At 35.1% G+C, this 13,486-nt stretch overlaps 1 protein-coding gene across 1 annotated transcript; it reads left to right on the forward strand.

Annotated features, from left to right (window-relative positions):
• Positions 1 to 401: 401 nt before the first annotated feature.
• LOC129253204 (sodium-independent sulfate anion transporter-like) lies at positions 402 to 11,204 on the forward strand. Its single transcript, XM_054891485.1, has 5 exons — positions 402 to 1,017; positions 6,103 to 6,880; positions 6,949 to 7,251; positions 8,750 to 8,895; positions 8,972 to 11,204. Exons 1-5 carry the CDS (start codon positions 655 to 657, stop codon positions 9,311 to 9,313), a joined length of 1,932 nt encoding a protein of 643 aa, XP_054747460.1. The 5' UTR covers positions 402 to 654; the 3' UTR covers positions 9,314 to 11,204.
• The last annotated feature ends 2,282 nt before the right edge of the window (positions 11,205 to 13,486 follow it).

A 13,486-nucleotide genomic window follows, 5' to 3' on the forward strand; every position in this document is an offset into this window, starting at 1 on the left:
CCACACATTTGTTACAAAAATCAAAATCTCACATTAAACAGGCAGCATTGTTCATAAAAGCTGCATTATAGGAATATGTGACCGAAAATTTGCATACTGCCAAATATGTATGTGTACGCATTGAATAGTGAAGATCTATCGCAAAGAACTAATTATTAATCAATCAAATACCTTGGTAGTCCCCCAAAAGCGCGACCACCGCGCTGAGATCTACAACAAAGTTCGATGTTAGCGCAGATATCTTCTATTAACTTGAGCCACTGCCAGACAAGCAAAAAATATACGCACACACAAGTATGAGAAATGCTATATCATTCACACAAATGTATTTATTCGCCAATTTTTATACTTCGTCACCTTTAGAAATGCAGCATTCGATAATTCGACGGCGGCACGTACGGTTTGAAACCCACGCGCAAGGTGGGAACTTGAAAATATTTATTTCATAACTGAGCTCAAATGGTATGCGAATTCTCGCATATTGCAGTGAGTGGCGTAACTAAAAAGTAATATTATCATTTAACGACTAACCGTAAACACTACAAAGTAATTACTCGAATAGTGCACGAATGAACGAAATTCCACTACCAAGTTACTGTATTGTTCCTAGAAAATCCTAAATAGTTAGGTAAATAAAAGCTTTTAAAGTGTATAATGTTTAAATACAAATCAGAGGAGAATTCGGCGAGTACACAGTTTAGTGGCAAATATGTTTCGGAAGTGTCCTTGGATATACCACTAGATGGGTTATACACAGGTTCCAATGACTGCATTATCGAGGAAGTGCGTGCGAAAAATCAGCGAGGCTGTTGTGAAATCACCGATGATTGGCTAAAAACTACCGCATCAAAAATCTTTCGCAAAAAGACTCTCTACAAACGGTTACCCATTTTGGAGTGGTTACCTAAATATAAGAAAAATGATTTTGTTGGTGATTTGGTGGCTGGTATAACTATTGGTTTAACTGTGATACCTCAGGGCCTGGCTTTTGCAGGCATAACGGGCTTGGATTTGCAAGTGAGTGAGAGTTTATAATAAGAAAACATATGTATGTGAATATTATGAAAGTACTGATAAGGAAATGCGCGTGCATAGTCAACAAAACGTTTCTAATTAGTTGTGAGCATTTTGAGATTTTCCTACGAATAGAAGTCATTACTGTTTTATGCTTCCTGCCAATAAGAGATAGTTTTCTGATATGTTTTTTTTTTTTCAAAACACAAATACCCTTGAAGATTTGTCGTTGTCTGTCGCACAAGAATCGCTATTACTTTTCTATCATTTCGTTCTTTAGCGTACACAGTTTTGTTTAGTCTATTCTAACAAATTTGTATACGAGAATTATTACATAGTATGACTTTTGCATATAAACTAATAAAAGGAATTCGCTCGTCTTAGTTTAACCATTGTCCAGTGTGTGCATGTAGTTCAACGCAATATATTTAATTTCTTTCCTAATATAAGTCGTCATTAGCTGACCAACGTGCCCTAAAAACTATTCTCATATACTCGGAACTAGCGACATAAAAGTGTATACCCATTTGTATAATAACATTAAGCCCAACACCGCAGCTTAGAGTAGAAGCTTGACCTAAACCGCAGTATTTATTATTATTGAAATTGAAAAGCTGCTCATAGACATAATCAGTTAAGAAATCCGAAATTTGTTTAATTTATTTGCGATTTCAAAAGAAATGCTTGCGATTTATAAATAAACGACACTCGTTAAGTTCTAAAACCGGTTGACTCCTCAATGAAATGGAAGCGGAATAGAATATGGGAATACAAAACCAGCACCGTTGTAAAAAAAAAAAAAAATAAATAAATCTTGCTGTACAAACACAAAGAAAAAACAAAAAATAAATAAAAAATTTCGACTATGGATCTCGGCTGGGAATTTAAAAGTTTAAGTCTAAATATAATTAGGGTGGGTCAAAGTTTGGACCCTTAGGCACATTTTTATGGTAAATCAGGATAGGAAACTACAAAGTGGCGCATTATCCAATTTTATTTTTAAATAACTTTTTACTAAAAAAAAAAAATTGTTGAGTGATAGAAAATCTTTATCTTGATCTTTGCTTGTATGTTTCTACGCTGCAGCTGTCTAGTTCACAAGTGACAAATATGATTGACGTACGACGCCATTTGCAAAAATTATAAATGTTCCGATATATATATATATACAATATTAAATATTTTATAAATCTTCCGATAGATATATATATATATATGTTGTTCCCCAATTGGAGCGGCCTACACTTTTAAGCCGACTCCGAACGGCAAATGGTTTTTTATGAGGAGCTTTTTCATGGCAGAAATACACTCGAAGGTTTGCTATTACCTGCCGAAGGGCAACCGCTATTAGAAAAGACGTTTTCTTCATTTTGGTGTTTCACCGAGATTGGAACTTACGTACTCCGAATTCCGAATGATAGCATCAAGCACCAACCCATTCGGCCCACGACTCTAATCTTCCAATAGGGTGATTAATTCATTCTTACATTTTATATGTAAGCCGTGTTCAGTAGTTCCATCTGAAAAAAACGCAGGGAACATTTTATCTCCCTATTTCTTTCTTGTCTCTTTTGTGGTAAAGGGCGAAAATGCTCTAACGGTGCGATCTTTATCTGTTGCAATGTGAAACAAAAAGCGTTGCCATAAAATTATATCATAAGTCCTTTGATAGGGCAAATGATGGGCGCGTACTTAAAAAAAGCTTAATTCTATTTCGGAAAAATGTTTTTACAGCGTGGCATGAAAAATTGTGCGAAAAAAAGCGGGCAACAGGAATTTGACAGAATCAGCAGATGGGCTGACGTCCATTGAGGTGTGTTAACAAAAAAACTGAAATTGTGTTGGCGACATACGAAAAAAAATTAATCAATGACACTTTGTTGCTATCTAAACAACGACTGATTGGACGTTCATATGTGTGAATACATATGAAATTATCGTGCAGAATTCGGCTAGCGAATCCCCAAGTGACATGGCAGCCAAAGTTTCCTTCACAATTCTCTTTTTCACCATAGCTAAATACCAAACCTGGTAATCTATCATCCTTAAAGTATATGTATGTGGCGAATAGTGATAGAGTCTTTCCATAGACTCTTAACACATCAAAGCTAAAAATTCTTATACTTAAACTCCAGAAAGCGGTCAAAACGGAAAATTATGTTAGGGTTAAGTACTTTAGGGCGCATTGAAAAAAATATTTTCGTAAAATCTCGATATTACATACATACGTGCGTATACACCGTACTTTCGCTTTCAAGTCGCCGATACGAGTATTTATATTTTTCTTTGCTCCCTCTACCAAAATCCATTGGCCTAAACTTTTTTATTTTGGAAAAAAATTGAATTTGTCATACAGTGTAATTTAGCTTATTTCTATAGATAAATTGTCTATGTATGGACATATTGGCTATTTTTCGAAATTGTCATAATTTGCATGTTTGTTGAATGAATAAAAATAAAATTAATATTTAAGGCAATTAAAAATAGTCTGTCACGTTTTGAATACGAACCGAAAACAGGTTGTCCTAGGTTTGTGATTGACTTGCTTAAGATTTTTTTCTTAAAGCCGCTGTTCGCGCTTTGCATACCAGTCATAAGAACGCTTGTGAATGCTCTTGTTTCCTTGTTTTCTTTGGGTGCATTAAAAATGGAAGAGCTTGTAATAATTTATCTAAGTAAGAAAAATTATATGTTAAAAAGAATTACCAAAAATTAACAGATTTTTCAGCAACTTCAATCTTGCACTTCATTATCCTGAATTTAATGCAAATTTCTAATTTAAAAAGTCTGTTAGATTTTTAAAATTTTTGTAAAAAAATTTGAATTTTAGATCTATTTGATTTTTTTAGACAATGCGCTCACTTTTATAAATAAAAATTAATATTCAAAAAAGGAAAAAGTAAAATAGTTAAAACTGACAAGATGTTGAGTTGCTATAGTCTTTTTGTGGGCTGTATTATTCTAAACTACATTCAAGCTGCCTGTGCATCTATGTATGTACATTAGTATATTAGTTTTGGAGACGAACACTCATAAACAGAACAGGTATCATCAGAAAAAGAGTTTATTCATAAGCGAACCTATCGCGATGTTAAACATTATATGAGGGGCTGCTATTCTTTACAAAATCACAGCAAGAGCAATTTTCCTGTCTCCTTTCCTAGGCACTCTGACAAACCCATTCGAATTCTGTATGCAGTCCAGAATTCGGTTTCAGGAAAGAGAAATCGACAATTGCTCAGGTCTATAGCCTCATCGACAAAATACAAATAGCGACCAAAACAAAATCAGCATATTAGGTCCAATTCTGTACCTAATTTTTACACACGATCTACCAACTACAGCGGTGTTCTAACCGGTACTTTTGTTGATGCCAATATAAATGATAAATAAATCTTCACATGTAACCTTTACCACACGCAGAACTACATGCCCACAAACCTTAACCATCCTAAACCTTAATTCAATCCAGCAATTTGATACTGAAAAATACCTAGGAATTTATTTATCTATCTATAAAATGTTAACTGTTACTAGAAAGGATATTTCACCGGAAATATACCTAAAATATTTAAATCAAAGTCACTTTTTAAATGAATTCAAATATTTGAAAAATGTATTCTATGAATTAGAAGTATCGGCAGAATACAAAATAAAATGAAATAAAACAAATATCTACGCCGTTTCTGCAGGTTCTGCTGATTTACTTATATAAGTACCTACATACATAAATTCGATTGCACTCTTGGCAAGTCGAAGAGCCAATTTTTTTTGAAAACTATTTAGTTTTTCCATTTACATACATGCATCGCTCGGATAAATCATTGTCGAATACTAAATTTCACGAAATGTAGGAAATCGAAATAGACGTTTGGAATTAAATTTATCCGAAGAAGTCTCAAAGAATACTACTAGCTTAATAAATTCTTAAATTATTTTATTTTCAATATTAATTATTTTAAAGTTTAAAAGGAATGTTCTTTGGAAAAATATCGTCGTTTCCACGTTTGGCAAGAATGTTTAATATTTTATCGGATGTGTTGCTATACATAGTTAGTGAATGCGGCAATATTTTGACGAGTGCTCAAAGCTCGGAATTTATGTGAAAATTGTCGCACTTTGGGGAAAATTTCTGTGAGGGTCGAAACAATTTAAGCGCCAAAGTCATTTACCCAATATCTGTAACTAAACGAAATATCAAAAAACAGAAAATGCTCATTCAAACTTCTCGATATCTCAATTAAGTTAGTACTCGTATAACTCCATTGTTAGCCAAATTTAGTCCAGCTTTCACCATCGATATTAATTTATCAAGACTGCTATAGCTAATATAGGGTGGTCCATATAGTGGTTTATTTTTAAAAATGCAAAACAAAAAAATGGAGAAGAATCAAATCCTTTCAGTTATATCGGTTAATTCAAAGGAGTAAACGTTCCCATTACTTATGAAACACGATTGTATTCGTCTGACTGCCACGGCTGGCTTCGCAATAGCATATCCTGTTAACCCTGGTTTTTGGAGACTTTAGTGACGGTTGGCTTGCTTGTTACCGTAAGGTTCTGAATCGTAAATGGATTATTCGTATACATTGGTCATTCACGGCAACTACAAAAAAAGTCTAATTGCGTCAAATCGTTACTCCGAGGTGGCCTATTGAAGCCGCTGAGGCGGCTGATAACAAGATTACCGAACTTGGCGCGCAAATATTGTTTGTGGCATGGTGGCATAAACAGTTATTTTTATATTATAGTATTTTCAATGTTTGGATTGTTTGATAGTTTTATTATAGCATTGTATATAGTTTCTCCTCTAATTAGTGATGTACACCTTTTAATTTTGTCATATAGACAAGAAGTGACTTCGGCAGATGCTTTCTATAACAAAAATAAACTAGTAGATTTACCAGTGCCGCTATTAAGTAGAAAGTTCTTATCCATCACTCGTTCCTTCATGCTCACAGTAGACATCCAAACCAGGATCAATCGAAACAGGTCATATTACGGAATGTAAAAATGTTCATATCCTCAAACCATATCAAGTAGCGGTCTTTAATCATTCGTGTGATTTCGTGTATTATCTTGTTACAGTATGGGCTGTATAGCTGCTTCATGGGCTGCTTTATTTATGTAATTTTCGGTACCAGTAAGGATGTACCAGTTGGGCCCACTGCCATTGCTGCACTGCTCACATTTCAAATTGCCCATGGCAGCTTGGAAAAGACAATTCTACTCACCTTTCTTACTGGCATCATTGAAGTGCTGATGGGTATATTCCAGCTAGGTTTTCTCATAGACTTCGTATCAGGACCTGTCAGTGCGGGATTCACCAGCGCCGCTTCATTGATCATCTTTACCTCACAACTGAAAGATATGCTGGCCGTAGAGGCCGCTGGCGAAACCTTAGTACATATGTGGATGTCCATAGTAAAGGATTTTCATAACATAAGCTGGAATGATGCTGCGTTGGGTTTAAGTTCTGTGATTTTGTTACTTTCCATGCGTGCTATGACATTTGTCACCATCGGCCCAAAAGAAGGTAAAACATGTTGGCAACGAGTTTTGCAGAAAACGATTTGGTTGATTGGTACCTCCCGTAATGCAGTGCTTGTGATATTGGTCGGTCTGTTGGGTTATGAATTGCTCCATTCAGGCATCGATATCTTTCGCATGGTTGGTTATGTGCCGCAAGGATTGCCTGAGTTAAAGATGCCAGCATTCTCCGTGACCAAATACGTGAATACAACGAGCGGGGAAATTGTGACTACGCATGATAATTTCATCGATATGGTCCGCAGTTTAGGTACTGGTCTAATTGTCATACCGCTCGTTTCGCTACTGGAGACCACAACGCTGATACATACTTTTGGTGAGTAAAAAAACCCGTAATTGCTTTGCTAAAATAACTGTAACAATGCATTATTTCCCTGTCACCAGCTGATGGCAAATCTTGTGATGCTAATCAAGAACTCATTGCTATTGGCCTTTGCAATGTGGGTACTTCCCTTGCGCAAGGCTTTCGCGGCAACGGCCCCTTGGCTCGTGGAGCTGTCTTGAACGCCAGTGGCGTTAGAACTCAAATGTCTAATTTATACGCGGGCATCGTTGTTGTCTTTGCCTTGCTTTATCTTACTCCTGCCTTCTATTACATTCCGAAAGCAGCTTTGGCGGCGATTATCGTTTCGGCAACGATATTTATGTTGCAGTATCGCGTAATCAAGCCCATGTGGCGCAGCAAAAGTAAGTACTTTATAAAATTATGTGTAACATCCTATGACTGTAAAGTTCCCAACGAAAAATTTGTTGTAAATGTAGTAATACTGCACACTCAGTTTTTCATTCTCTCATTAATTTAATTTTTTAAAGTGTTTCAAAGTACCAAATTTTCAAAAATATTTTTATATACTCACACTCTATGATATTAAAGAGGATATATTTGGATATTAAAAAATTTTTTGCTTACTTTTCGCCAAGAGAAATATATATTTTCTATGACTCTCATGACGTATACCTCATTTCATAGGAGGAAAATTCAACTATATTTTTACGTAGTAGTGCAACTATTTCTTTTGCAGGAATAACTAAGTTGAAAGGTAGAAGAAGCGGTGTTTTGGCCCACGTTGTAATCAGTCTTAAAGTTAAAGCTAATGATAGCTAACTGTTGTTGTTAAACAATCCGGCCAAGACCAACTGAAGTTTTTAAAGTAACTCTTATAGTGTCTTACTACTTTTTTTTAAGTGCGAAGTATCTATCCCTGCAAAGTCTCAGAGGACTTCCTTGAACTTCACTGACTGGCCAAGCGGCAATTATCCGCACACGTGGATATCTACCTGACAATATCTTATAAGAACCAAAGGTGGACGCTGTAGTCGAATGGATTGGTGAGTAACTGTCATTCAAAAGTGCACAGATTTGAAACTGCAGTTAATAGAAAAAGCGTCTTCTAATAGCAGTCGACCCTCGGCAGGCGATGGCAAGCTTCCGAGTATATATTATATATGCCATGAAAAAGTTTTTTCATAGAAAATCATCAGCCGTTCGGAGCCGGCATAAAACTGCAGATCCCTCCATTTGTGGAAGAACATCCAGACGCACACCACAAATAGGAGGTGGAAGTGGGCCAAACACCCAAAAGACACTGTCACTTATTATAAAACGAAGCGTATCTCAAGCTTATTTGCAGTTCTGAAAAAATCGGTTCACGCAGAAATTATATTAGTTAAAAAAATTAAAAAAGTTTAATAAATATTAGCTTTGATCTACTCTGTTTGGATTATCTCTGTTTTGAATAACACACAAAAAAGGAGCAAGCTTCCAATGGATTATATGTATTTTATAGCCCTTCATACTCCTTATATACATACATTTTAAACCTCACTTCCCTTTGAAAGAAATAAACTTGCTGAGGTCTTGCAAACCAATCTTGTCTTTGGATGTGATTTTGCAGTAATTGTAGAAATGCAAAAACATCTAATGTAAACTTATGGGAAACTGTAGGATCCTACCCAAAGACAGAGATTATTCAAGTATTATTTCCATAAGTAGGAAAGGTATTGTTTAGGAAACCTAATAGTATTTTATAGTCCCCAAATAACCATTGCCTAATTAAGTTTAATTCTCAAGCTAAAAAATAATAGGTAAGTAATATACTTAAATGTATTCTAATAATAGAATTTAGAGTTTCCAGTTGGTTAAACATATTTTCTTTATATATAAGCTTATCATATTTTATTGCAGAATCCGACCTCATTCCTGGACTTGGTGCCTTCATAGCATGTATTGTATTACCTATACAGATTGGCATATTGGTTGGCATTGGCATCAATATCGTTTTTATTTTGTACAGCGCAGCACGACCAAAACTACGTATGGAAAATTTGAGCGTAAGTAAATTTGTTTATTGTTTTCCATTCATACTTTGACTTAAATTGCTTATACTCTCACTTTTTTCTCACACAGACATCAAATGGTATTAGATACCTAATGCTCACTCCAGATCGGTGCTTGATTTTTCCTTCAGTTGAATTCGTGCGCAACGTGATTAACAAGCATGGGCGCACATCGACACTTCCAGTGGTCATTAATTGCACTTATATTTACGGCGCCGACTTCACAGCGGCCAAAGTTGTTTCAATGCTAATCAAAGACTTCGAAACACGTAATCAAAAGCTCTACTTCTACAATCTTCAAGCACGAGTCTCACAGGTTTTCGAAGGTCTCAATAAGGGATTGATCGTTATATACGATGCTGAACATTTGGAAAGAGAGCTTTCAGGCAAAGACGATAATTCCAAGCTGTGAATTAATGGCAATAAATGGATAATTGGAAATTGTTTGTTTGGCTGCTGCTGATGTAATAAACGGATGCGCACTCGAGCGGAAACGAAGTGTCAATACAAATGAAGTGAAGGTGTAAAGTGGTGAAAGAGCATCGCCGTAGAATGAAGAGAGTGCGAATACTACAATAATATGAGGCGAGGGCAGTAATATCGTGATGAACAGTGTTGTGTTTTTAATGATGTTTTTGTAGCTCTAATTGCAAGTTTTTTACGTTTACATTTGTTTTTTATAAATATATGTATGTATGCATAATCGTTTTTTAAGCAAATATTGTGATAGAAAATTAAAATACTTTCCATAATTCAGCATTCATTGAGTCATCTCATCTTTTATTTTTGAAAACTACAATTAACTACTCTTGAGTAGTAAACCACAGTTAATTGTCAACTTATCCATCTATCTATAAGTATATATGTAATATATATGTATTATATATTATGACATATAGAAGTATATATAGTATACTGTATTACATACATGTACTAGACCGTACCACATTAAAATGAAAAAAAGATAATTCGGCATACACTCCTGGAACTAAAGTATTATCGCAAGACAACTTCGAATTTGTTTTGGTCGGGTTGCCATGCCAAATTGTTTGTCATTTCTTCCTTATTTAGAAGGAGATCAAAAGCTACGATATATCGATATTTTTGACAGAATTTTTTTGACGAATGCATCCTATTCCTTCGCTGCTACAATCTCGGTATAACCATCTGAATATACTAGAGAGAGAGAATATACCACAAACAAAGTTATGGTGAGTAAGTACTGGAAAGAGAGATTTCCAACTCCGTTACCTGTAAGTATAACTCAATCGCAAAACGATAGCAATAGTAAATGAAAGTATGAGAGTATTAGTCAGTGGTGTTATTAAGGCCCTTATTCAATTAGACATTATTTAATTATGTTACACCTACCGACGTTAGGGTGATAAGAACTAAAACGTGGAATTGGAAATCAATGAACTTTGGGACAACAGCAAAATCTTCTGTTTGAGTTACAAACAACGATATATTGTACATACTTTGAGATCCGAGTGAAAATACCGAAGAGGTTACGAAAAATTCGAAAAGAAAATTTTTTTGTCTAAATATTTCCAATAGCATTATCGGAAAATTTCCTTAGCAAAACTTTAGTAATTTTTGGCGAGCTTTAATATACTGACATTAGGGTGGTATGTTAGGGTGCTAGGAACTAAGATCAGATAGGTATGAATATTGAGACAAATGAATGTTGAAATAAAAAAATATATGCTCTTGTGACAAAAATATTGATACATAATACCCTTAAATCCGCCTAGAAATGCTGAAGATATGAGGAAAAATGTAAACGGTATCCCTTACTTTCGAACAACCAAAATCGGCCTCAAATCGAAATACTTCCTTAGCAAAAGTATAATGAGTTTTGTGAAGCTTTAATGAATTGGCATTTGGGTGGTATATTAAGGTTGTGATAACAGATATCTGGTGATTTAGTACAAGAACAGAGAACTTGGCGCCAATAAACTTTGGACCACACAAAATTTTCTCCTCAAGACAAGTACATCGATACATCTTACTTCAAGATCCGTCTATAACTGCGTCTATGACGAAAAATTTAAAGATGCTTCGGCTAAAAAATAATAATTTTTCGAAATTGTCTTGCAAAAATACTGTAGACTCGGAAGTGCGTGGCAAACTTTGTTTCCGGTACGGTCTAATAAGTTATTAAAAAAATTAATAAATTCATTGAAATTGAAAATATATAGTATAATATTTGCATACATGCTTATTATGTAATTATATATATGTTCTTACAAATATGTTGTGTATAAATCTACGTTTCTATAAACCTACGTTGAAGGATAAAGAAAAACCGCTTGAATATTAAATAAAGAAAATGAAATCAATACTAAAATCAAAATTTTGTAAAATAATTTTCGTTCATATAGTATACCTATTGCAAAACAACCGCCGTTGCGATGTTTTATTTTCTCGTGCTAACCGGCGCCAATTGAAGTCAAGTCCTTCTCCAACTGATCTTTCCTCTTCCTCTGCTACCACCAGCTGGTACCGCATCGCAATACTTTCCAAGCCGGGGCGTTTGTATCCATTCGGACGACATGACCCAGTCAACGTAGCCGCTGGATCTTTATTCGCTGCGCTATGTCTATGTCGTCGTAAAGCTCATACGGCTCATCGTTCCATCGTCTGCGATATTCGCGTTTGCCAACGTGCAAAGGTCCAAAAATCTACCGCAGAATCTTTCTCTCAAACACTCCAAGCGTCGCTTCATCGGATGTTGTCATCGTCTAAGCATCTGCGCTATACGTTAGGACGGGCATGATGAGAGTCTTGTAGAGTGTTAGTTTTGTTCGTCGAGAGAGGACTTTACAGCTCAGTAGCCTACTTAGTCCAAAATAGCACTTTTTGGCAATTTTCAAGTACCCTGATGACAGTTTCGGGATTTAACTTATGAATGTCTCGAACGATATTCTTCTTAAGCCTTAAGTTTCAGGATTATCGAGAAACACTGTAGGAAAAAAGCAGCACTAAGATGACGTTATTTCCCAAAATTGTACAAGTGATTTTCGATTAATTTGCTTTCTCCGAAATATGACACTGACTGACTGGCAATCGAAATTTCGAGCAAGAAAAAACTGTCCGCAAAATTAAGGAATTCTAATATTCAAAATTTCACATGAAAGTTGAAAGACCAACTAATGTTAAGATTTATGCTTGGACCTCCAAAAACCAAAAACTGATGACAATATCGAAAGAACCAACAACATCGTCTTTGAAGAGGTTTCTAGCCAAGGGCAGTATTTTATTGTTTTGACTTAACCCTCCGTTAGACACCTTTTTTAAAACATTCAGTTGGGCACACGAATCTGTCCTTTTTTCGTTCTGTTCGAGGATCATTTTTAGAAACTTATATCCATAAATCTATAGAATATTAAATTTGAGGAAACTACTTGAAAGCTTAAGTCGTTAGCTGTAATAGAAATATGTTACATTCGCGTCCGGAGGGTTAAAAATAACATTTGAATGAGTCCGTGTTAACTGCGAAACTTGAATCAGCACGCGTGCTGAAGAAGCTGATGAATGAAAAATCCTAGTACTGTCTCGAAGAACAAAATATTCGTATGGAGGTTTGTAAGGAGAGCGGAAAGCGTGTATTGAATGTGTTAAGAAATAAAATATTATATTTTACAATGGCTGTCTCCTTATTTAGCTTTTTTAGTGCCGGAGGCCGATATATCTTACACGTTTACAATGTATACCTATTATATATTCAACATTTGGGGGAAATCATGCTTCTTTATTAACATTGCTAAATCGGTTCAGAAATATTTACCATTCGGAATTCAGAGAGAACGTAAATTCGAGTCTCGGTGAAACACCAAAATGAAGAAAAACCATTTTCTAATAGCGGTCGCCCCACGGCAGGCAATGACAAACCACCGAGTATATTTCTGCTATGAAAAAGCTTCTCTCATGCCGTTCGGAACAACATCAAGACGCACACCACAAAGAGGAGGAGCTCGGCCAAACATCCAAAAAAGGATGTACGCGCCAATTATATAATATATACGTTTTGTAGGAGAGAACTGGAATTTTACTTTTTTATGATATTCACACCTTAATTATTTATACCATTATCAATTAATATGAAAACTAGTACCATTATTTTGTTTTTTATTTCGTCCTTAATATACTGCTTTGTGAATTATATAAATTTTGTTTCTTGTTTGGTTTTTATGAGCACTTTCGCAAACTCTAATAAATCCGTCAAATTCGGCCGGTTATTCTCTCATAGGCATTTCTTTTTTGTCTGGAACTAGAAGAGTTAATCACCAGCCTCATACGCATTTATTAGACATATAATTTGAACTAATTAACTTTTTTTACCATAAGTTACATGTATTATATCTTTTGTGTTGTTTTTAGCAAAATTTAATCGACACGTTTTGAATTCAGAAAACCTCTACACACTTAGGGCCAATTTCATGGTGGCGATCAAAATATTATTTGCTATTGCATGCAGTCCAACAGAGGGAGAAAAAAGTAAATATTCATTTATTAGACGTATAATTTGAACTAATGGTCTTTTTTTAATAATCTATTATACTTTTTGTATAGCACATATTAT

The sequence above is a fragment of the Anastrepha obliqua genome, chromosome 1 (assembly GCF_027943255.1).
Source record: "Anastrepha obliqua isolate idAnaObli1 chromosome 1, idAnaObli1_1.0, whole genome shotgun sequence".
NCBI classification, from domain to species: domain Eukaryota; kingdom Metazoa; phylum Arthropoda; class Insecta; order Diptera; family Tephritidae; genus Anastrepha; species Anastrepha obliqua.